This window comes from Bubalus bubalis, chromosome 4 (assembly GCF_019923935.1).
Source record: "Bubalus bubalis isolate 160015118507 breed Murrah chromosome 4, NDDB_SH_1, whole genome shotgun sequence".
Classification (NCBI taxonomy): Eukaryota; Metazoa; Chordata; class Mammalia; order Artiodactyla; family Bovidae; genus Bubalus; species Bubalus bubalis.
In genome coordinates this window covers 20,530,608-20,556,301 of record NC_059160.1, presented here as the reverse complement: position 1 = coordinate 20,556,301, position 25,694 = coordinate 20,530,608, and the positions used below count along the sequence as shown (strand labels likewise).

General features: G+C 37.4%; 1 protein-coding gene across 5 annotated transcripts in view; it reads right to left on the bottom strand.

Moving 5' to 3' along the window:
• LOC123333201 (NKG2-A/NKG2-B type II integral membrane protein) overlaps window positions 1-25,694 on the bottom strand; it is a 106,665-nt gene that overhangs the window by 51,939 nt on the left and 29,032 nt on the right. For 2 of the 5 annotated variants that reach the window (XM_045165302.1, XM_045165303.1), the window contains 3 exons: window positions 24,349-24,500; window positions 22,198-22,298; window positions 21,625-21,876 (listed from right to left, as the gene is read on the bottom strand). The exons of 2 other annotated variants lie outside the window; for them this stretch is intronic. In XM_045165302.1, coding sequence (XP_045021237.1) covers window positions 21,759-21,876; window positions 22,198-22,298; window positions 24,349-24,500 — 371 coding nt within the window. In that variant the 3' untranslated portion in view covers window positions 21,625-21,758. Of the gene's footprint in view, window positions 1-21,624; window positions 21,877-22,197; window positions 22,299-24,348; window positions 24,501-25,046; window positions 25,101-25,565; window positions 25,665-25,694 lie in introns of those variants that run through there. One more of the 5 variants, XM_025283247.3, reaches the window with a different exon arrangement.

The window sequence follows — 25,694 nt, the reverse complement described above, 5'->3', positions numbered from 1 at the left end:
CAATTTGTTAATGTGGTGTATTACATTGATTGATTTGCGGATATTGAAGAATCCTTGCATCCCTGGAATAAAGCCCACTTGGTCATGGTGTATGATCTTTTTAATGTGTTGTTGGATTCTGATTGCTAGAATTTTGTTAAGGATTTTTGCATCTATGTTCATCAGTAATATTGGCCTGTAGTTTTCTTTTTTTGTGGGATCTTTGTCAGGTTTTGGTATTAGGGTGATGGTGGCCTCATAGAATGAGTTTGGAAGTTTACCATCCTCTGCAATTTTCTGGAAGAGTTTGAGCAGGATAGGTGTTAGCTCTTCTCTAAATTTTTGGTAGAATTCAGCTCTGAAACCATCTGGACCTGGGCTTTTGTTTGCTGGAAGATTTTTGATTACAGTTTCAATTTCCGTGCTTGTGATGGGTCTGTTAAGATTTTCTATTTCTTCCTGGTCGAGTTTTGGAAAGTTGTACTTTTCTAAGAATTTGTCCATTTCTTCCACGTTGTCCATTTTATTGGCATATAATTGTTGCTAGTACTCTCTTATGATCCTTTGTATTTCTGTGTTGCCTGTTGTGATCTCTCCATTTTCATTTCTAATTTTATTGATTTGATTTTTCTCCCTTTGTTTCTTGATGAGTCTGGCTAATGGTTTGTCAATTTTATTTATCCTTTCAAAAAACCAGCTTTTGGTTTTGTTGATTTTTGCTATGATCTCTTTTGTTTCTTTTGCATTTATTTCTGCTCTAATTTTTAAGATTTCTTTCCTTCTACTAACCCTGGGGTTCTTCATTTCTTCCTTTTCTAGTTGCTTTAGGTGTAGAGTTAGGTTATTTATTTGACTTTGTTCTTGTTTCTTGAGGTGTGCCTGTATTGCTATGAACTTTCCCCTTAGGACTGCTTTTACCATATCCCACAGGTTTTGGGTTGTTGTGTTTTCATTTTCATTCATTTCTATGCAAATTTTGATTTCTTTTTTGATTTCTTCTGTGATTTGTTGGTTATTCAGCAGCGTGTTGTTGAGCCTCCATATGTTGGAATTTTTAATAGTTTTTCTCTTGTAACTGAGATCTAATCTTACTGCATTGTGGTCAGAAAAGATGCTGGGAATGATTTCTACTTTTTTTTAATTTACCAAGGCTAGCTTTATGGCCCAGGATGTGATTTATCCTGGAGAAGGTTCCATGTGCGCTTGAGAAAAAGGTGAAATTCATTGTTTTGGGATGAAATGTCCTATAGATATCAATTAGGTGTAACTGCTCTATTGTATCGTTTAAAGTTTGTATTTCCTTGTTAATTTTCTGTTTAGTTGATCTATCCATAGGTATGAGTGGGGTATTAAATTCTCCCACTATTATTGTGTTATTGTTAATTTCTACTTTCATACTTGTTAGCATTTGTCTTACATACTGCGGTGCTCCCGTGTTGGGTGCATATATATTTATAATTGTTATATCTTCTTCTTGGATTGATCCTTTGATCATTATGTAGTGACCATCTTTGTCTCTTTTCACAGTCTTTGTTTTAAAGTCTATTTTATCTGATATGAGTATTGCTACTCCTGCTTTCTTTTGGTCCCTATTTGCATGGAAAATCTTTTTCCAGCCCTTCACTTTCAGTCTGTATGTGTCCCCCGTTTTGAGGTGGGTCTCTTGTAGACAACATATGTAGGGGTCTTGTTTTTGTATCCATTCAGCCAGTCTTTGTCTTTTGGTTGGGGCATTCAACCCATTTACATTTAAGGTAATTACTGATAAGTATGATCCCGTTGCCATTTACTTTATTGTTTTGGGTTTGAATTTATACACCGTTTTTGTGTTTCCTGTCTAGAGAATATCCTTTAGTATTTGTTGGAGAGCTGGTTTGGTGGTGCAGAATTCTCTCAGCTTTTGCTTGTCTGAAAAGCTTTTGATTTCTCCTTCATACTTGAATGAGATCCTTGCTGGGTACAATAATCTGGGCTGTAGGTTATTTTCTTTCATCAATTTAAGTATGTCTTGCCATTCCCTCCTGGCTTGAAGAGTTTCTATTGAAAGATCAGCTGTTATCCTTATGGGTATTCCCTTGTGTGTTATTTGTTGTTTTTCCCTTGCTGCTTTTAATATTTGTTCTTTGTGTTTGATCTTTGTTAATTTGATTAATATGTGTCTTTGGGTGTTTCGCCTTGGGTTTATTCTGTTTGGGACTCTCTGGGTCTCTTGGACTTGGGTGATTATTTCCTTCCCCATTTTAGGGAAGTTTTCAACTATTATCTCCTCAAGTATTTTCTCATGGTCTTTCTTTTTGTCTTCTTCTTCTGGGACCCCTATGATTCGATTTGTTTATTTTTGCTTTTATTTCCAATATTCTGGGAGGTGGGTCATAGAAGATCCTGCTGTATTCAACATAGTTTTGGAAGTTTGGGCCAGAGCAATCAGAGCAGAAAAAGAAATAAAAGGAATCCAAATTGGAAAAGAAGAAGTAAAACTCTCACTATTTGCAGATGACATGATCCTCTACATAGAAAACCCTAAAGACTCCACCAGAAAATTACTAGAACTAATCAATGATTATAGTAAAGTTGCAGGATATAAAATCAACACACACAAATCCCTTGCATTCCTATACACTAACAATGAGAAAACAGAAAGAGAAATTAAGGAAACAATTCCATTCACCATTGCAACGGAAAGAATAAAATACTTAGGAATATATCTACCTAAAGAAACTAAAGACCTATATATAGAAAACTATAAAACACTGGTGAAAGAAATCAAAGAGGACACTAACAGATGGAGAAATATACCATGTTCATGGATTGGAAGAATCAATATAGTAAAAATGAGTATACTACCCAAAGCAATTTATAGATTCAATGCAATGCCCACCAAGCTACCAACGGTATTCTTCACAGAGCTAGAACAAATAATTTCACAATTTGTATGGAAATACAAAAAACCTCGAATAGCCAAAGCGATCTTGAGAAAGAAGAAGGGAACTGGAGGAATCAACCTACCTGACTTCAGGCTCTATTACAAAGCCACAGTTATCAAGACAGTATGGTATTGGCACAAAGACAGAAATATTGATCAATGGAACAAAATAGAAAGCCCAGAGATAAATCCACACACAAATGGACACCTTATTTTTGACAAAGGAGGCAAGAATATACAATGGATTAAAGACAATCTCTTTAACAAGTGGTGCTGGGAAAACTGGTCAACCACTTGTGAAAGAATGAAACTAGAACACTTTCTAACACCATACACAAAAATAACTCAAAATGGATTAAAGATCTCAGCGTAAGACCAGAAACTATAAAACTCCTAGAGGAGAACATAGGCAAAACACTCTCCGACATATCTCCTTTGCTTTTCACTTCTCTTCTTTTCACAGCTATTTGTAAGGCCTCCCCAGACAGCCATTTTGCTTTTTTGCAATCTTTTCCTAAAAAGAGCCTCTTGATGAAAGTGAAAGAGGAGAGTGAAAAAGTTGACTTAATGCTCAACATTCAGAAAACGAAGATCATGTCATCCGGTCCCATCACTTCGTGGGAATTAGATGGGGAAACAGTGGAAACAGTGTCATAATTTATTTTTTTGGACTCTAAAATCACTGCAAAGCCATGAAATTAAAAGACGCTTACTCCTTGGAAGGAAAGTTATGACCAACCTAGGTAGCATATTCAAAAGCAGAGATATTACTTTGCCAACAAAGGTCCGTCTAGTCAAGGCTATGATTTTTCAGTGGTCATGTATGGATGTGAGAGTTGGACTGTGAAGAAGGCTTAATGCGAAGAATTGATGCTTTTGAACTGTGGTGTTGGAGAAGACTCTTGAGAGTCCCTTGGACTGCAAGGAGATCTAACCAGTCCATTCTAAAGGAGATCAGTCCAGGGTTTTCTTAGGAAGGACTGATGCTAAAGCTGAAACTCCAAAACTTTGGCCACCTCATGTGAAGAGTTGACTTCTTGGAAAAGAGTCTGATGCTGGGACGGATTGGGGGCAGGAGGAAAAGGGGACGACAGAGCATGAGATGGCTGAATGGCATCACCGACTCAATGGACATGAGTTTGAGTGAACTGGGGAGTTGGTGATGGACAAGGAAGCCTGGCGTGCTGCAATTCATGGGGTCACAAAGAGTCGGACATGACTGAGCAACTGAACTGAACTGAACTGATGAGGAACAAAGTTCTGGCAATGTTTACAGGTCATAAAAATATTTTTCAGTAAAAAAAATGTGATTTTATTTCTTTATTTACTACTACTTTAAATTTTCTCGGTAATTTATTTTGTATTAGTATTCTATAAACTCATCTAAAATTTGTAAAATATTTCTGTGTTGAGACTACTTGATTCACTGATATCAATTCTGTATTCATTTATTTAAAATATTTTCATAGGTCAGTAATTCATATACATTCATAGTATTACATGTGAAAAATAGAGGAGTACCACTGAATCCACAGTCTTCACTGAATATTGACTGTGCACTATGAAATCTACTATGTGATGAAAAGGCATTGAGATGCAAACAGGCCCTTACTTCATGAACATATATGTGGAAGGACATGTTTTGTTTTGTTTTAGGAGCAAAAGCAAATATTTAAGAAACACACAAATGAATAAGGAAGACACACATATTTTTTTCTTTAAAACTTTTTTTGGATTCTAGCTGATTTATAATGTGTGATAGTTTCAGGTGTACAACAGAGTGATTCAGTTATACACATACCTGTATCTACTCTGTTTTTAGATTCTTTTTTCAATATAGGCCATTAAAGAGTATTGAGTAAAGTTCCCTGTGCTACACAGCAGGTTCTCTTTTATATACAGTAATGTGTAGATGTTAATGCTAATCTCCCAGTGTATCCCTGCCCTCCCCATCACCTGTTGGTTTTCAGTTGTTCAGTCATGTCCGACTCTTTGCAACCCCATGGACTGAAGCACACCAGGCTTCCCTGTCCATCACCATCTCCCAGAGCTTGCTCAAACTCATGTCCATTGGGTTGGTGATGCCATGCAACCACTTCATCCTCTGTCGTCCCCTTCTGCTCCTGCCTTCAATCTTTCCCAGCATCAGGGTCTTTTCACATGAGTCAGTTCCTTGGTTCAGGTGGCCAAAATATTAGAGCTTCGGCTTCAGCATCAGTCCTTCCAATGAATATTAAGACTTGATTTTCTTTAGAACTGACTGGTTTGATCTCCTTGTAGTCCAAGGGAATCTCAGGAGTCTTACCCAGCACCACTGTTCAAAAGCATAAATTCTTTAATGCTCAGCCTTCTTTATAGTCCAACACTCACATCCATACATGAGTACTGGAAAAGTCATAGCTTTAACCATAGGGACCTTTATCGGCAATGTAATGTCTCTGCTTTTTAATTTGCTGTCTAGGTGGTAACCATAAATTTATTTACTACATCTGTTGGCTCTACTTCTCTATCCTAAAATGTTATACAGATTGGAAAGAGAGACAAAACTTTTTATTTGCGAAATGACATAATTGTCTGCACAAATTCCAAAGTATCTCCAAAATCCTCCTAAAACTAATCAGTAAGTAGAGTCCCTGGACTGCAAGGATATCCAACCAGTCAATCCTAAAGGAAATCAATCCTGAATATTCATTGGAAGGACTAAGGCTGAGGCTGAAAATCCAATACTTTGGCCACTTGATGCAAAGAACTGACTCATTGAAAAAGACCCTGAGGCTGGGAAAGATGGAAGGCAGGTGGAGAAGGGGACGGCAGAAGATGAGATGGCATGGATATGAGATGAGATGATGATGGATAACATCACTGACTTGATGGACATGAGTTTGAGCGTTTCATGAGTTGGTGATGGACAGGGAAGCCTGGCATGTTGCAGTCCACGGGGTCGCAAAGAGTCGGACACAAGTGAGCGGCTGAACGGAACTGAACTGAAACATGGTTTCAGATAGAACAGAATATTAAAACCAGTTATATTTCTATATAAATTATTAGAAATTGAGAAAAACAAAAAGTATCATTTATAATGGACTTTCCTGATGGCTCAGACGGTAAAGCATCTGCCTACAATGTGGGAGACCCAGGTCAATCCCTGGGTTGGGAAGATCTCCTAGAGAAGGAAATGGCAACCCATTCCAGTATTCTTGCCTGGAAAATCTCATGGTGGAGAACCTGGTATGCTACAATTCTTGCGGTCAAAATATTTAAGTTGATAGTATAAATGTACCAAATATTTGCACCATTTGTATGCTGAATTATAAAATACTAGTGAGAAAGGTTGAAAAAAAACAAATTGATAAATAAACTATAGTCTTAAACTGGAAGTCTAAACATTATGATGATTCCTATTCTCCCTTAATTGCTCTATAAATTTAAGTCAGTCATAATCAGAAACACACAGCCTGGTTCTCTGTGACAACCTACAGAGGCTGGAAGGAGTGGGAGAAAGGTTCATGTGGGAGGGGATATAGGTACACTTATGGCTGACTCACATTGTTTTATAATAGAATTCAGCACAACATTGTCAAGCAATTTTCCGCCAATTAAGAAAAAAGTTAAAAAATAAGAAACATATTAAGCTTTTATTCTGTAGAAAGTTTCATATTAATTTTAATTTTTTAATATGAATTTTGTTTTTTAGAACAATATACATTTAAAGAAAAGGTTTGAACATAGTATAGAATTCCATATATTCTGAAATCAGTTCCTCTTTAATTCATTTTACATTAGTATTGCACTTTTGTTGTAATTAATAAACCAACATCAGTGTATTTTTAGTAACTAAAATCCATAGTTTATTCATACTTCTGTAATTCCTTTTACTTATGTCCTTTTTCTATTTCAGAATCCCATCCAGGTTACCACATGACATTTAGATGTCATGTCTCTTTAGGCTCCCCTTGGCTATTACAGACTTTCCTTGTGTTTGATGATCTTGATAGTTTTGAAAAGTGCTTTGTAGGTATATTTTAGAATATCCTTCATTGAGATACGTCTGACATTTTTCTCATGAGGAGATTGGAGTTGTAAATTTGGGGAGGACAAGAGAGTGCAAATTTTATTGCATCATATCAAGGGAACTGGAGAAGGAAATGGCAACCCACTCCAGTGTTCTTGCCTGGAGAATCTCAGGGACGGGGGAGCCTGGTGGGCTGCTGTCTATGGGGTCAAACAGAGTCGGACACGACTGAAGTACCTTAGCAGCATCAAGGGAACAAACTGAACATGACCTGACTGTTGATGTCACCTTTGCTCACGGAGGTGGTGTTTGTCAGGTTTTCCACTCGAAGGTTACTCTTATTTTCCCTCTTCCATATGACTCTGTAATAATTTCTTTGGAAGGAAATCATTATGTGCAGTAATTACTTAAGGAGTAAGGAGTCCCATCCCTTTTAGGCAAGAGCATCTACATTATTTATTTAGAATTTTTATGCACAATAGATTGTTTCATCTCCCTCATTTGTTAAAGTAGTCAATCATTTATACTACTGTGAACTCATGGATATTTTATCAGATTAGATCAGATCAGATCAGTTGCTCGGTCGTGTCCGACTCTTTGCGACCCCATGAATCGCAGCATGCCAGGCCTCCCTGTCCATCACCAACTCCCAGAGTTCACTCAGACTCACGTCCATCGACTCAGTGATGCCATCCAGCCATCTCATCCTCTGGTGTCCCTTGTCCTCCTGCCCCCAATCCCTCCCAGCATCAGAGTCTTTTCCAATGAGTCAACTCTTCGCATGAGGTGGCCAAAGTACTGGAGTTTCAGCTTTAGCATAAGTCGTCCCTAAGAAATCCCAGGGCTGATCTCCTTCAGAATGGACTGGTTGGATCTCCTTGCAGTCCAAGGGACTCTCAGGAGTCTTCTCCAACACCACAGTTAAAAGCATCAATTCTTCAGCGCTCAGCCTTCTTCACAGTCCAACTCTCACATTCATACATGACCACAGGAAAAACCATAGCCTTGACTAGATGGACCTTTGTTGGCAAAGTAATGTCTCTGCTTTTGAATATGCTATCTAGGTTGGTAATAACTTTGCTTCCAAGGAGTAAGCGTCTTTTAATTTCATGGCTGCAGTCACCATCTGCAGTGATTTTGGAGCCCAGAAAATAAAGTCTGACACTGTTTCCACTGTTTCCCCATCTATTTCCCATGAAGTGATGGGACCAGATGCCATGATCTTCGTTTTCTGAATGTTGAGCTTTAAGCCAACTTTTTCACTCTCCACTTTCACTTTCATCAAGAGGTTTTTTAGTTCCTCTTCACTTTCTGCCTTAAGAGTGGTGTCATCTGCATATCTGAGGTTACTGATATTTCTCCCGGCAATCTTGATTCCAGCTTGTGTTTCTTCCAGCCCAGCGTTTCTCATGATGTACTCTGCATATAAGTTAAATAAACAGGGTGACAATATACAGCTTGACGAACTCCTTTTCCTATTTGGAACCAGTCTGTTGTTCCATGTCCAGTTCTAACTGTTGCTTCCTGACCTGCATACAAATTTCTCAAGAGGCAGATCAGATGGTCTGGTATTCCCATCTCTTGAAGAATTTTCCACAGTTTATTGTGACCCACACAGTCAAAGGCTTTGGCATAGTCAATAAAGAAATAGATGCTTTTCTGGAATTTTCTTGCTTTTTCCATGATCCAGCAGATGTTGGCAATTTGATCTCTGGTTCCTCTGCCTTTTCTAAAACCAGCTTGAACATCAGGAAGTTCACGGCTCACATATTGCTGAAGCCTGGATTGGAGAATTTTGAGCATTACTTTACTAGCGTGTGAAATGAGTGCAATTGTGCAGTAGTTTCAGCATTCTTTGCCATTGCCTTTCTTTGGGAGTGGAATGAAAACTGACGTTTTGAGTCCTGTGGCCACTGCTGAGTTTTCCAGATTTGCTGGCATATTAAGTGCCGCCCTTTCACAGCATCATCTTTCAGGATTTGGAATAGCTCAACTGGAATTCCATCACCTCCACTAGCTTTGTTCATAGTGATGCTTTCTAAGGCCCACTTGACTCCACATTCCAGGATGTCTGGCTCTAGGTCAGTGATCACACCATCGTGATTATCTGGGTTATGAAGATCTTTTTTGTACAGTTCTTCTGTGTATTCTTGCCATCTTTTCTTAATATCTTCTGCTTCTGTTAGGTCCATACAATTTCTGTCCTTTATCAAGCCCATCTTTGCATGAAATGTTCCTTTGGTATCTCTGATTTTCTTGAAGAGATCCCTAGTCTTTCCCATTCTGTTGTTTTCCTCTATTTCTTTGCATTGATCACTGAGGAAGGCTTTCTTATCTCTTCTTGCTATTCTTTGGAACTCTGCATTCAGATGTTTATATCTTTCCTTTTCTCCTTTGCTTTTCATTTCTCTTCTTTTCACAGCTATTTGTAAGGCCTCCCCACACAGCCATTTTGCTTTTTTGCATTTCTTTTCCATGGGGATGGACTTGATCCCTGTCTCCTGTACAATGTCACGAACCTCATTCCATAGTTCATCAGGCACTCTATCTATCAGATCTAGGCCCTTATATCCATTTCTCACTTCCACTGTATAATCATAAGGGATTTGATTTAGGTCATACCTGAATGGTCTAGTGGTTTTCCCTACTTTCTTCAATTTCAGTCTGAATTTGGCAATAAGGAGTTCATGGTCTGAGCCACAGTCAGCACCTGGTCTTGTTTTTGCTGACTGTATAGAGCTTCTCCATCTTTGGCTGCAAAGAATATAATCAATCTGATTTCGGTGTTGACTATCTGGTGATGTCCATGTATGGAGTCTTCTCTTGTGTTGTTGGAAGAGGGTGTTTGTTATGAGCAGTGCCTTTTCTTGGCAAAACTCTATTAGTCTTTGCCCTGCTTCATTCCGTATTCCAAGGCCAAATTTTTCTGGTGTTTCTTGACTTCCTACTTTTGCATTCCAGTCCCCTATAATGAAAAGGAATGTGGTCCACTGGAGAAGGGAATGGCAAACCACTTCAGTATTCTTGCCTTGAGAACCCCATAAACAGTATGAAAAGGCAAAATGATAGGATACTGAAAGAGAAACTCCCCAGGTCAGTAGGTGCCCAATATGCTACTGGAGATCAGTGGACAAATAACTCCAGAAAGAATTAAGGGATGGAGCCAAAGCAAAAACAATACCCAGCTTTGGATGTGATGGTGATAGAAGCAAGGTCTGATGCTATAAAGAGCAATATTGCATAGGAACCTGGAATGTCAGGTCCATGAATCAAGGCAAGTAAGTGGTCAAACAAGAGATGGCAAGAGTGAATGTTGACATTCTAGCAATCAGCGAACTGAAATGGACTGGAATGGGTGAATTTAACTCAGATGACCATTATATCTACTACTGCAGGCAGGAATTCCTCAGAAGAAATGGAGTGGCCATCATGGTCAACAAAAGAGTCTGAAATGCAGTACTCGGATGCAATCTCAAAAATGACAGAATGATCTCTGTTCGTTTCCAAGGCAAACCATCAATACCACAGTAATCCAAGTCTATTCCCCAACCAGTAACGCTGAAGTAGCTGAAGTTGAACGGTTCTATGAAGACTTACAAGACCTTTTAGAACTAACACCCCCCAAAAAGATGTCCTTTTCTAAAAGATATAGGGGGACAAAGGACATGATCACCCTGCTGTTAACTTACTTTCACTTCATTCATCAGTGCTGAACATCTACTCCTTGTCAAGAGTAACTTCAATGTTTAAGTTTTATTTTTAGGTAAGTTTGCTAAATCTAGGCATTATTTATTTCTTTTCCTTATAATCTCATTGTGTCATTTCTATTATAATGGAGGAAATCATAATTCCATTGACAGTTCGTATTTAAGGATACTTGTTCCTAATTCAAAAGAATTACTACATTTTAAAATTTTTTTAACTGTCATCTAATTTTTAGCTTTCTAAAATCTAGAAAAATGGAATATAAATCTGTAGTTATATACCAATTTATTGTTGTTGTTCTGTCGTGAAGCCATGTCTGACTCTTTGTGACCCTGTGGACTGCAGCAGGCAAAGCTTCCCTTTTACAATCTCCCTGAGTTTGCTCAAATTCACGTCCAATGATGGGCTTCCCTGGGGGCTCAGATGGTAAAGAATCTGCTTGTGATGCAAGAGACCTGGGTTCAATCCCTGGCTGAGGAAGATCCCCTGGAGAAAGAAATGGCAACCCGCTCCAGGATTCTTGCCTGGAAAATTCCATGGAGAGAGGAGCCTAGTGGGGCTACCGTCCATGGGGTCACAGAATCAGACATTACTGAAGAGACTGAGCACACCCACGACTACATGTCCATTGAGTCAGTGAGGTCATCCAGTCACATATTCCTCTGTGGCCCTCCTCTCCTCTTGCATGAATCTTTTCCAGCATCAGGATCTTTTCCAATAAGTCAGCTCTTTGCATCAGGTGGCCAAAGTATTGGAGCTTTGGTTCCATCATCAGTCCTTTACATGAATACTCATGTTTATTTCCTTTAGGGTTGACTGGCTTGATCTCCTTGCTGTCCAAGGGACTCTCTTCATCACCATAGCTGGAAAACATCAATTGTTTGGCTCTCAGCCTTTATGGTCCAACTCTCACATCCATACATGACTACTGGAAAAACCATAGCTTTGATTATATGGACCTTTGTCAGTAAAGTAATGTCTCTGCTTTTTAATATGCTATCCAATTTTGTCATAGCTTTACTTCCAAGGAGCAAGAGCTTTTAAGTTTCATGGCTCCAGTCATTGTAGACAGTGATTTTGGAGCCCCAAAAAATGAAATTTTACACAGTTTCCACTTTTTCTCTATCTATTTGCTATGAAGTGATGGGACTGGATGCCATGGTCTCTGTTTTCTGATTGTTGAAATTTAAGCCATCTTTTTCAGTCTCCTGTTTCACTTGCATCAAGAGGCTCTTTAGTTCCTCTTCACTTTCTGCCATTAAAGTGGTATCATCTGCTGTCTGAGGTTGATGATATCTCTCGCTGCAATCTTACTTCCGTCTTGTGAGTCATCCAGCCAGCATTTCCCATGATGTATTCTGCATATAATTTAAATAAGCAGGGTGACAATATCCAGCCTTGAAGTATTCCTTTCCCAATTTTGAACAAACCTGCCATTCCATCGTTCCATGTCCTGCTCTACTGTTGCTTCTTGACCTGCATGCAGATTTCTCAGGAGGCAGCTAAATTGGTATGGTATTCCCATTTCTTTAAGAATATTCCACAGGTGGTTGTGATCCACACAGTCAAAGGCTTTAGCAGAGTCGATGAGGCAAAAGTAGATTTTTTTCTGGAGTTCCCTGGCTTTCTCTATGATTCAATTTATGTTGGCAATTTGATCATCTGCCTTCTCTGAATCCAGCCTGAATATCTGAGAGTTCTCTGTTCATGTACTGTTGAAGCTTAGCTTTGAGGATTTTGAGCATAATCTTGATAGCATGTGAAATGAGTGCAATTGTAGGATAATTTGAACATTATTCGGCATTGCCTTTCTTTGGGATTGGAATGAAAATTACCCTTTTCCAGTCCTGTGGCCAATGCTGAGCTTTCCAGTTTGCTGGCATATTGAGTGCAGCACTTTAAGAGCATCATTCTTTAGGATTTGGGATAGCTCAGCTGGCATTACACCACATCCACTAGCTTTGTTTTTAGTAAGGCTTCCTAAGGCCCACTTGACTTCACACTTCAGGATATCTGGCTCTAGGTGAGTGACCACAACATTGTGGTTATCTGGGTCATTAAGAGCTTTTCTGTACAGGTATTTTGTGTATTTTTGCCACCTCTCCTTAATCTCTTCTGCTTCTGTTAGGTTCTTGCCATTTTTGTCCTCCCTTGTGCCTATCTTTGCATGAAATATTCCCTTGGCATCTCCAGTTCTCTTGAAGATATGTCTAGTCTTTCCCATTCTACTGTTTTTCTCTATTTCATTGTATTGTTCACTTAAGAAGACTTTATACTAACGCATATATATGGAATTTAGAAAGATGGTAACAATAACCCTGTGTACGAGACAGCAAAAGAGACACTGATGTATAGAACAGTCTTTTGGACTCTGTGGGAGAGGGAGAGGGTGGATGATTTGGGAGAATGGCATTGAAACATGTATAATATCATATATGAAACAAGTCGCCAGTCCAGGTTCAATGCACGATACTGGATGCTTGGGGCTGGTGCACTGGGAAGACCCAGAGGGATGGTACGGGGAGGGAGGAGGGAGGAGGGTTCAGGATGGGGAACACGTGTATACCTGTGGCAGATTCATTTTGATATGTGGCAAAACCAATACAATACTGTAAAGTTAAAAAATAAAATAAATTAAATTAAATTAAAAAAATAAAAAAAGAAGACTTTCTCTCTCCTTGCTAATCTATGGAACTCTGCATTCAGTTGGGTATATCTTTTCCTGCTCCTCTGCCTTTCACTTCTCTTCTTTTCTCAGGTATTTGTAAGCTGTTTGTAAGCTATTTGCAAACTCTATTATGTCCTACTAATATAGACTAATATTTGCCCTTTCTATAGTAATTGCTAATGGCTACCTATATGGTGATTATCTTTATTATATTTTATATTAATAAAATAAATAAATAATATTCTGTTACCCACTTCATTGAATTATAGCAAGTGAAACATTCATTAATGATGCCAAATAATGTAAAATTCAGTAATATTCACTTTTAAAATTTGAAGTGAAAAGTGAAAGTCACTCAGTTGTGTCCAACTCTTTGCAAATGCATGAACTGTAGCCTACCAGGAGTGGCTACCCATTCCGAGTGGGTAGCCATTCCCTTCTTCAGGGGATCTGCCCAATTCACGGATTGAACTGAAGTCTCTTGTATTACAGGCAGATTCTTTACCAGCTGAGCTACAAGGGAAGTGTTAAATGTATTATTCATGTTATCATACATTTTGCTGGTTTCAATTAAATAATTTTGTACACATCACGTCCTTGGTTACATGCCCAAATATGTTGACTCTTCTGGCATTTAACTTTAATACAATCTAGGGAGAAGGCCATGGCACCCCACTCCAGTACTCTTGCCTGGAAAATCCCATGGATGGAGGAGCCTGGTAGGCTGCAGTCCATGGGGTTGCTAAGAGGCAGACCTGACTGAGCGACTTCATTTTCACTTTTCACTTTCATGCATTGGAGAAGGAAATGGCAACCCACTCCAGTGTTCTTGCCTGGAGAATCCCAGGGACGGGGGAAACTGGTGGGCTGCCGTTTATCGGGCGGCACAGAGTCGGTCACGACTGAAGCAACTTAGCAGCAGTAGCAGCAGCATGGTTAGTCCACCTAGAGCCAAGATAAATACTCAAAATACAAAGAGTATTTTGAATTTACTGTTTATTGTATAAAATGTGTTTGTGACTAAATCTAAAATGGTAGTACCTAGGCAATGGCACCCCACTCCAGTACTCTTGCCTGGAAAATCCCATGGACAGAGGAGCCTGGTGGGCTGCAGTAAATAGGGTTGCTAAGAGTTGGACAGGACTGAGCGACTTCACTTTCACTTTTCACTTTCATGCATTGGAGAAAGAAATGGCAACCCACTCCAGTGTTCTTGCCTGGAGAATCCCAGGGACAGGGGAGCCTGGTGGGCTTCCTTCTATGGGGTTGCACAGAGTTGGACCTGACTGAAGCGACTTAGCAGCAGCAGCAGTGATCTAAGAGATATAGATAAATTAGATGTCCATAGTAAGTGCAAATATCCTTCTAACAAGATGGCTAGATGGATTCATTTCTAGGAAGTTTTTTATTTTTATTTTTTTAATTTAATTTTATTTTTAAACTTTACATAATTGTATTAGTTTTGCCAAATATCAAAATGAATCTGCCACAGGTATAGGAAGTTTTTTAAATGGAGGGAAATTGCCAAAATTATGAAATAACTCTGTGTAAAGGAAACATTTTAAGGTCTTATAATGAAGAAACTCTTATTCTAGTTGAAAATTTGGATATGCAGAAAGGAAAGAAGAATTGAAGAAAAGAACTTATGTGGATATATCTAAGTAGATTTTGACAGGTAAAATAGTAATGATAAAGTATCAAATTGTGCATATATGTTTGTATTAGAATTCAAGGGAGCAAAAATGGCATGAGCAGTGAAAACAGTGGAGAGAAATTATGTCTTTTCGTTGCTTCAGAAAAGTACAAAACTATGAACTTACTAGACTATTGAGTAAAGAATGCATGCTGTACAATGTAGGGCACTTATAGAACTGCTGCTGAGTCGCTTCAGGCGTGTCCGACTCTGCGCGACCCCATAGACAGCACCCCACGAGGCTCCCCCGTCCCTGGAAATCTCCAGGCAGGAACACTGGAGTGGGTTGCCATTTCCTTCTCCAGTGCATGCAAGTGAAAAGTGAAAGTGAAGATGCTTAGTCATGTTGGATTCAGCAACCCCATGGACTACAGCCTTCCAGGCTCCTCCATCCATGGGATTTTTCCAGGCAAGAGTACTGGAATGGGTCGCCATTGCCTTCTCCACTTATAGAACTAAGACATATTAAATTTATAAAATCTTATAAAAAAAGTTAAAAATATTTATTCTGAAAGCTAAGAAAACAACATAATGTAGAATTCAAAGTAACAATATATTATACTTAAATATTAACTATATGTACTTACATATAAATAACGTATGTAAATAGAGCATATGATAATCCTAAATTCAAATTAAATGTATGGAATAGCTTTCCATTTAAATTTTAAGAATGTTTATGTTTTAAAATATTTTGTTTGACACAGCTATGTATGTGAAACAGTTATTTTAATAACTGCTAACTTAATGAGCCATATTATTTTATCAAAAGCCATGAACGGGAAACTAAAGAACACAAATTGCTTTAATTAATGTACTCTCACAGTATAAAGCAAGAACCATGTTACAAAAGATGGAGCCTCTTTAATAATTATATATTGAGTATCTAAGCTATTAGCAATTTAAAAATGTATGTACTGAATAGCACAAGGTCAACATAGATTTGAAAACCATGCATAAATAATCATAATGGAGATTTAAAGAATTTATCTCCACTATTTATCAAACAAGCAGATATAGCAGTAGACAATAGAAATATCTAAGGTAGACAAGTAACCAGTACATATATGAACACACACACATACACTAACATAGAATATTCTTACTTTTTAAATTCAAATGAACATTTCCCAAAAGTTTGCTATATATGCCTAAGTCCAGTTACATTACTAAAAAAGCTAAAGAAATATGGTGTCACAACACTAGCCCCCAGCCAAGTTTGGCAAGTGGACACTTGAAATGTGAATATTCAAATTTAATTTTTAATTAATTAGAAAAATAAGCATTTCAGATTGATTTCATAGTCACATCAGCCATATATAATAGACATACAGAATATTTCCAGGTTCATGAAAAATTCTCTAACTAGTTTACCTAAAATAGAAGTCAATAACCAAAATTTTAAAAATCTTTATCAGGTTTTATATTCAGTAATCTATTTCTAAATAACATATGAACCAAGGAAAAATCAAAGTCAAATTTCATAATTTTATATGAATTAAAAGAAAAATGTAATAAGATTCTGTCTTGTGACATATTAATTTCATTAAATGCATACATTATAAACAAAAAAAAAGAAAGAAGAAATCTGAGCATGCTTGACAAGAAACTTGAAATGAAAAAGCAATTTTGGTGAAAATAAAGTAGTTGACATAAAGATGAAGGAAGAAACAAGCAAATATGAAAAATCATGACGAAAAATGACAGTAGAGGGGAATAAAAGGGTCAAAGCTACTTTCATTTGAAAGAAAATAAAATTAATAAATGATGTGTGGAGAATAGAGAAAACATGAATCATTTATATCTATATAAATATGAAAATCCAATGCTCCTGCTTCTGCAAAGTCACGGCAGTTGTGTCCAACTCTGTGTGACCCATAGACGGCAGCCTGCCAGGCTTTTCCCTCCCTGGGATTCTCCAGGCAAGAACACAGGAGTGGGTTGCCATTTCCTTCTCCAGTGCATGAAAGTGAGAAGTGAAAGTGAAGTCGCTCAGTCGTGTCCGACTCTTAGGGACACCATGAACTTCAGCCCAGGCTCCTCCGTTCATGGGATTTTTGCAGGCAAGAGCACTGGAGCGGGTCGCCAGTGCCTTCTCTGTGACAATCCAATAGATGTTGGCAATTTGATTCTTTGTTGTTGATAAAATTGCCAACATCTGTTGGATCATTGGAAAAGCAAGAGACTTCCAGAAAAACACCTTCTGCTTTGACTATGCCAAAGCCTTCGACTGTGTAGATCACAACAAACTGTGGAAAATTATTCAAGAGATAGGATTACCAGACCGCCTGACTTGCCTCTTGAGATATCTGTATGTAGGTCAAGAAGCAACAGTTAGAACCGGACATGGAAGAGCGGACTGGTTCCAAATTGGGAAAGGAATATGTCAAGGCTGTATACTGTCACCGTGTTTATTTAACTTCCATGCAGAGCACATCATGCGAAATACCAGGCTGGATGAAGCACAGCTGGAATCAAGATTGCTGGGAGAAATAGCAATAACCTTAGATATGTAGATGACACCACCCTTATGACAGAAAGAGAAGAACTAAAGAGCCTCTTGATGAAAATGAAATAGGAGAGTGAAAAAGCTGGCTTAAAACTTAACATTCAGAAAGCGAAGATCATGATATCCAGTCCCATCAGTTTATGGCAAAAACATGGGGAAACAATGGAAACAGTGAGAGACTTTATTTTTTTGGACTCCAAATTACAGATTTGACTGCAGCCATGAAATTGAAAGATGCTTGTTCCTTGGAAGGAAAGCTATGACCAAACTAGACAGCATATTAAAATCAGAGACACTACTTTAAGGTCTGTCTAGTCAAAGCTTGGTTTTTCAGTAGTCATGTATGGATGTGAGAGTCAGGCCATATAGAAGCTGAGCACTGAAGAATTGATGCTTTTGAACTGTGGTGATGGAGAAGACTCTTGAGAGTCCCTTGGGCTGGGAGGAGATCAAACCAGTCCATCCTGGGGAAAATCAGTCCTGAATATTCATTGGAAGGACCGATGCTGCAGCTGAAACTCTAATACTTTGGCCACCTGATGGGAGGAACTGACTCACTGGAAAAGACCCTGACACTGGGAAAGATTGAAGGCAGGAGGAGAAGGGAACAACAGAGGATGAGATGGTTGGATGGTGTCACTGAGTCCATGGACATGAGTTTGAGCAAGCTCTGGGAGGTGGTGATGGATAGGGAAGCCTGGTGTGCTACAGTCCATGGGGTTGCAGAGTCAGACATGACTGAATGACTGAACTGAAACCTGACAAAACCATTATAGCTTTTACGGATGTTAAACAGACAATAAAGCTGTATTATAAAAACTGTTTACAATCCATATGAAATAGAATGTCTAGAAAATGCAAATTACCAAATGTAGTACAACAACTATAAACCTGTATAAGCTTAACATGTGTTAAATATATTAAGTTCACTGTATAACCTTCCTATAAAAAATTCTAGGAGCCCTAATGGTAACAATAGTGAATAATAACACTTAAAACTATGCCAGGTCTTTCACCATAAAACAGAGGCTTACCTAGAGCCTTGATAACAAAACCTGTCAAGTTATATAATATCAATGGACTCACTCCAAACTCTTTATGATAATGGATGAAAAAAATCATCTTAATCTAAATATGATATATGCAGTGATTTTTCAAAGGAAGAAAATACAGAATGATTTTTGTGGTTTTAGTTCAGGAATGCATAATTGGTCAACATTTGAAGGAAAAAGATATTTCAAAAACATTAAAAATTTTCTCATTCCATTGAAAGAAAAATAATAAAATGGTAACATGACTGATTGCATACAAAACCTATAAGAAAGAAAATTATGAATACTATGGAATTGCTTTCATGTTAGAAAGGCATATTAAAAAACCTTTAAAAAGATCTCATATTTGAGCAAATAAATACTGAAATATTTTCCACCAGTATACGAAGGATACTTATAAGACCTTTAGTGTACCATCTGTTCAACATTGGAAATAAAAGCCAATTGGGTAAAAATAAGTCAAAAACAAGAAAAACAAAAACAAAGAAAAGAAAAACAAGAAAAAGTTATTGCACCTGGAGGGAGGAAATAAAACGTGATTATTCAGAGATGCATTATCTATTTACATAAACAATCCAGAGGAATATATATTTGAAATGATAAAATTAATACATACAATCAGAGAAATCATTGGGCACAATTCTATTTGTAGCAGCAACAATTACTACAAATTTAAAAACAAAATAGCTGTTTACAAAAGCGTGGCTATTAAATGTCCATATTTGTGTGAAATTTCAATGTTGGACAATATAAAATATTTTAGGGGGATTTCGCTGGTGGTGCAGTGGATCGGATTACTTGCTTCCCAGTGCAGGGAGTGGGCGTTCCATCCCTGGTTACTGAATCAAGATACCACATAATGGACAGTGTCACACAAAAAAATAATAAATAAAAATTGATCAATAAAGTAGGGAGAATTTAAAGAAAACCTAATTGATTGGAAGGATAAAGCATGATATTGACTGGAAGAGTCAATATTGTAAGACGATTATCTTCAGAAATTATTTTAAAGAGTAAACGCAGTCCCAAAGCAGTTACTTTTTAAAAACTTTATTGAAGTGTAATTTACAGAGCATAAAATTTATCCACTTAAAATATATAAATCCATGATTTTAAAATTATTCACAGTTTATGACTGTCACTACTATCAAACTCTAGAGAGCATTCATCACTAATCAATTTGCAGTCTTTTTCTATTCTGTCTCTTCACAACCCTTGCTAAGTCGCTTCAGTCGTGTCCGACTTTGTGAGATCCCATAGACAGCAGCCCACCAGGCTGCCCAGTCCCTGGGATTCTCCAGGCAAGAACACTGGAGTGGGTTGCCATTCCCTTCTCCAATGCATGAAAGTGAAAAGTGAAAGTGAAGTCGCTCAGTCGTGTCCGACTCTTAGCGACCCCATGGACTGCAGCCCACCAGGCCCCTCCATCCGTGGGATTTTCCAGGCAAGAGTACTGGATTGGGGTGCCATTGCCTTCTCCATTCACAACACTTAGTAATCACAAATCTACTTTTGGTCTCTCTACTCCTATTTTTGATATTATATGGAAATGGGTTCACACAATATGCAATCTTTTAGAAGTTTGAATGCCATAAACATACTGTTGAGCAAAAAAAGTGAGACACAAAAGTAATGATACCTATATTTTTGGATGTGTATATGATACTTCAATGGGGTTTTCCAGTTGGCACTAGAGGTAAAGAAACTGCCTGCCCATGCAGGAGAAGAGGGTTTGATTCCTGGGTCAGGAAGGTCCTCCAGGGAATATGAAATGATAGCCCACTTCAGTAGTATTTTTTTAAAAAATTAATAAATTTATTTTAATTGGGGGATAATTACTTTAAAATATTGTGGTATTTTTCTCATACATGGACATGAATCAGCCATGGATGTGCATGTGTTCCCCCATTCAGAACCCCACTCTCACCTTCCTCCTTCCCCCATCCCTTGGGTTGTCCCAGAGCAACAGCTCTGAGAGTCCTGCTTCATGCATCCAACTTGCACTGGTCATCTCTTTTATATATGGGAATATACATGTTTCAATGCTATTCTCTCAAATCATCCCACCCTCGCTTTTCCCCACATACTCCACAAGTCTGTTCTTTACATCTGTGTCTCTTTTGTTGCCTTGTGTATAGGATCATTATTACGTTCTTTCTAAAGTCCATATATGTGCATTAATATAGTGTATTGATGGTTCTCTTTCTGATTTAGTTCCCTCTGTATAATAGGCTCCAGTTTCATCCACTTCATTAGAACTGATTCAAATGCTGGGAAAACCGGTCAACCATGTGCAAAAGAGTGAAACTAGAACACTTTCTAACACCATAAACAAAAATAAACTCAAAATGGATTAAAGATCTAAACTTAACACCAGAGACTATTAAAACTCTTAGAGGAAAACAGAGGCATAACACCCTCTGATATAAATCACTGCAAGATTCTCTATGACCCACCTTGCAGAGTAATGGAAATAAAAATAAAAATACAAATGGGACCTGCGTAACTTAAAAGCTTTTGCACAACGAAGGAAACTATAAGCAAGGTGGAAAGGCAGCCTTCAGAATGGAAGACAATAACAGCAAATGAAACAACTGACAAAGAATTAAGCTCCAAAATATACAAGCAGTTCATGCAGCTCAATACCAGAAAAATGAACAACCCACTCAAAAAGTGGGCCAAAGAAGTAAACAGGCATTTCTCCTAAGAAGATATACAGAGGGCTAATAAAACACACGAAAAGACATGTAGCTTTCTCATATCACAACACCACTCATTACTAGGGAAATGCAAATTAAAAACACGATGAGGTATTGTCTCTGCCAGTCAGAATGGCCACCATAAAAAACGACAAACAATAGCTGGAGAGGGTGTGGAGAAAAAGGAAACCCTCTTACACTGTTGATGGGAATGCAAACTGGTACAGCCACTATGGAGAACAGTGTGGAAATTCCTTAAAAATCTGGGAATAGAACCACTCCAGTATTCTTGACGGGAGAATTCTTTGGACAGAGAAGCCTGACAGCCTATAGTCCGTGGGGTCTCAAAGAGTCAGACACAACTGAACGAATGAGCACACACGATTATATTTCAACTGTTTTTGAAAAACATGCATTATCAGAAAAAATAATATAATTCATTTTAAAATGTATGCAATCAGAATATTATTTCCATTTCATAAAAGGTCAAGTTACCCAACAACATCCAAACTCCTATTTTAATTCTCAAGCTTGTGCTTGCAATGATATGCATTTGGAAACTGACAGTCTTCTGCTCCAATGCCCCATAAAGATTGTACAGCACAGTTATGTTCACCAGGTAAATTGTCTGTTATCCTGTTATGGAAAAATGCATAATTCTGTTACATTCTATGAAGACAGCTCATAAAACAATAGCATTTTCCGTGTAACTGTAATACAAGATATTTTGAAAATGGGTAATGAAGTCTTTAATAAAATTTCAGTAAGCTCTTGTTACTAGGAAATTGGGCTACAGAGTAGCCTGTTTTTCAACATTGGTATCAACATTTTATTAACGTTCAATATCTTTCTTCAGATTTCTATAATTCAACTTAAAAAAATGTATTCATGTTATTTTAAAAATATTTCTTTTTTGTATTTTTCCTCCTCTATATAGCATTCTTTTTACAAACTTACCGTAGTTTGCAAGTTGAACCATTTAGCCACTTCCAAGGATAACTGCGGCCTTCACGAGAGACTTGAATCCAGGATATAATTGATAGGGACATCAAAAACCTCTAGCTCAAAATAAAGAATTTTCACTTAAATAGTCATTATGAAATGTTTTTGTTAATTTTTAAAATGCAAGTCAAAGAATGTGTTCTTTCATAGCATCTTTCAATCTTTGAACAAACTGAGCATGTTAGATTGTAATCTAACACTAAAAAACATAGGAGTTAAAAGTTTGAAGTTTTAGTAGTGCCATAAATATTAACCAATATCTGTACTTTTGATTCAAAATTAACTCAACATTTATACTTATCAGTTTCACTGTGTTCTAATGTTAATAAGTAAAATTCCTTTTTTTTTGAAAGTCATTTAATAAAGGAAATATTTACAAAGACATGAATTAGTTGTAGAGATCCCACAAAAGAATACACCTTGCATAACAACTTGGGGATACTTAGAGCTGTGAACTACATCTGACATTAAGCCTAAGGGATAAGAAGGTGGAGTAATTCATATGTGCAATGAGGAAAATTCTGACATATAATTTCATTTTTCCTCATGTCAAAACTAACATAGCAAGGCTTTAAATAAGTCTTTAGATTCCATGACATTCATTTTTCTGGATATTGTGACAATATCAGTGGATTTCTCTACTATTATATGTTTCTCAGAATTTCAGTTTTAGAGGGAAATTAAGGAAATGAAATTGAGAAAATAAGTGACATGAGAGCCGGATTTGGTTTTCAGAGCCTGACACATTCTTTGACTAGATAAACCCCAAAGCCATCTGTTTCTGTATTGGTGGAATCAGTGGACCAGACAAGGGGTCAGAGACTCATTTCTCTCTGCTCCTCCCTGCTAAGTTCAACTGTAAACATGGGAACTAATGAAAGACACGAGAAAGGAGAACTCTGAAAAGTGGAAAGAGAAGGGTGATGTGGCTTGAGACTTCCCAGCAGTCCCACTCCTCTGTAATCGCCAATCCCACTCCGTGATGAGAGAACAAGGTGGGAGGTGAGGGAATGATAATTAGGGGCATCTTGTATCTCCCCACCAACCAGGTGAAAGTGACCTAGGCCTCTTACTTCCCAAACACACAGTACCTAACCTGGCTCTTGGAGGTGCCACAGGTAAGCCATTCCTCCTGTGTGTTGAGAGAATTGTGTAGGCAACACCAGGTAAGCCTTACAAGGTGATCCATCAAGACACTTACTAACAAGGAGCAGTCAGAGAAATAGCCTGTTTCCTCCACTGAGAGACACTAGGGTTGGGTGATAGGGGTGGGGGTGTCTTGACTAAAACTACTGAAGCTAAGAAGCCTCTTTATCCTTGAGGGTGTAAGACTACATCTCCACCCAGCAGGATTGGAAAGAATGGATCTTAAATGTTGAATTCACACAATGAGCTGTGGAAATTTACAAACTTCACACAAATGCAAAAAGTTGGAGGAACTGCAAAATATCATATGGCAGTGATGAAACAGGGACAACCTGTATGATTCCATGTCCTGGAGTAGAAAATGGCAACCCACTTCAATATTATTGCCTGGAAAATTCCATGGACACAGGAGCCTGACAGGCTGAAAGTTAATGAGGTTGCAAAGAGTCAGACACGATTGAATGACTAAGACGAACACGGGATTCCATGTATATGATTCAAAAGCGATCAAAGAGATTCTATAATATCAAAAGTCAGGACAGTGAGCAAATAAGGAGGTGGAGATGTGATAAGATATTACAGAGGGGTGGGGCTGCTGGGAAGTTGAAACTTCTATTCCATGATCTGATATGCAATTACATAATTCTATAGGCAAAATTATGTTTATTATCCTTTATGGATGGTAAAATTAGATAGCACAGTGTATTTTAGAATTTAATAGCATTTGTAGAAGCATGGTTTTCTATGAAAAGCAAGAACCAGAAATTACCACACATGCATGAGTGGTATAAAAATGTAAATAAAGTGTCATAAAGTTATATTCCATTGTTTAATGGAATACTAGCAGATTTTAAAATAAACAAGCTACAAATATGTACAAAAGCACAAGTGAATTCTAACAAATATAATGTTCACTAAATCAAGCCTTTAGCAAAGTGTTGGAAACATTTAATATCTTACCATTTCCTCTTCATTATCTATATAAAGCAGAGTAGAATTCTTAGTAGCACAGGATATCAAACTCTCATTCCACGATTTTTTTTCCAAACTACTATAATAGCAGTTGTTGGAATATGTAAACCAGTCTTTTGGACAATGACCACAATGACATTCTGAAGAAAGATTATGAATTAGTATTCAAAAACAATTTGAATTTGAAAAATAAAAACTAACTTGCATATATGCATAGTTATAAACATATGTATACACACACACACACACACACACACACATATACATATACAAAATAACATATCTGTGCATCCTCAAGGCTGGTACATATAAAACAAATCTCATGCATTCATAGAGAGGGTCTGTCTTTAATATATGTCTCCCAATAAAGGAAATACATAGAAATGTCTACTCTGTACATGTCCTGAAAATTAAGAAATGAAACTTATATTTTAGAATAGCAAAATTATTTGTCTCTTATCATATTATATCATAAGGAAATTCCAGCCAATTGCCAACAATGGATATGGTGATCATATATTATTGCATAGGGAGAAGCACTCTCCTATAATCATTTATTTATGAATGTTTATTGCCAGATTTTATAAATTATGTTCTATCCCCAAATCTATTCTTATTTTCACTAGCCTAAGATAGAGACAAAAATGAATTGTATTCATATCAGAACTTTGAAAATCATTATGTACCTTTTTGGAGCCTTGTTATGGGAGAGGAGTAATTCTGTTCCTGTATTACAGTAGCTACAAAATTAATCATTAAAAAGTTAATATTGCTTTAAATGAATCATAATGATTTTAGTTTATGAGTTTAGAATTAGAATAATCTGAAATAAAACTGATTTAGCCATAAAAATTAATTAGGTAATGAACACTTGATGGAAAAAATATTTCAAAAACCTAATGGAACAAACTTCACCACATCTTACAGTATTTGCTTTAACCAATCTCAAGAATTAATTTGTATTTCTCAAAAAGATCTTTAAATCTCCTAAAGCATGCTTTTGAGTTATGAAATCAGAATGTACATATACATGCTCTCTGTAATTCTCCTGTGTTGTATATTTCTGACAAATTAGATATACTGCATTGATTCTAAATGCATGTATTTTAATGATAGGCACATTCTATAATATTATGAAATGTTTAGCAGCACTGACCATCAGTAAAGTGATAAGTTCCCTTACAGTTTTTCAAAAACGTACTTACAGGGAGTAACAGTGATCACTGTCACCACAGTGGACGTCAAGACGAGGCAGATGATTCCCAGGATCCCTGCAATGAACTTCTCTGGAGGTAACGGTGAACCTGCAGGGACAGAAAAGGAAACTGAGAAAG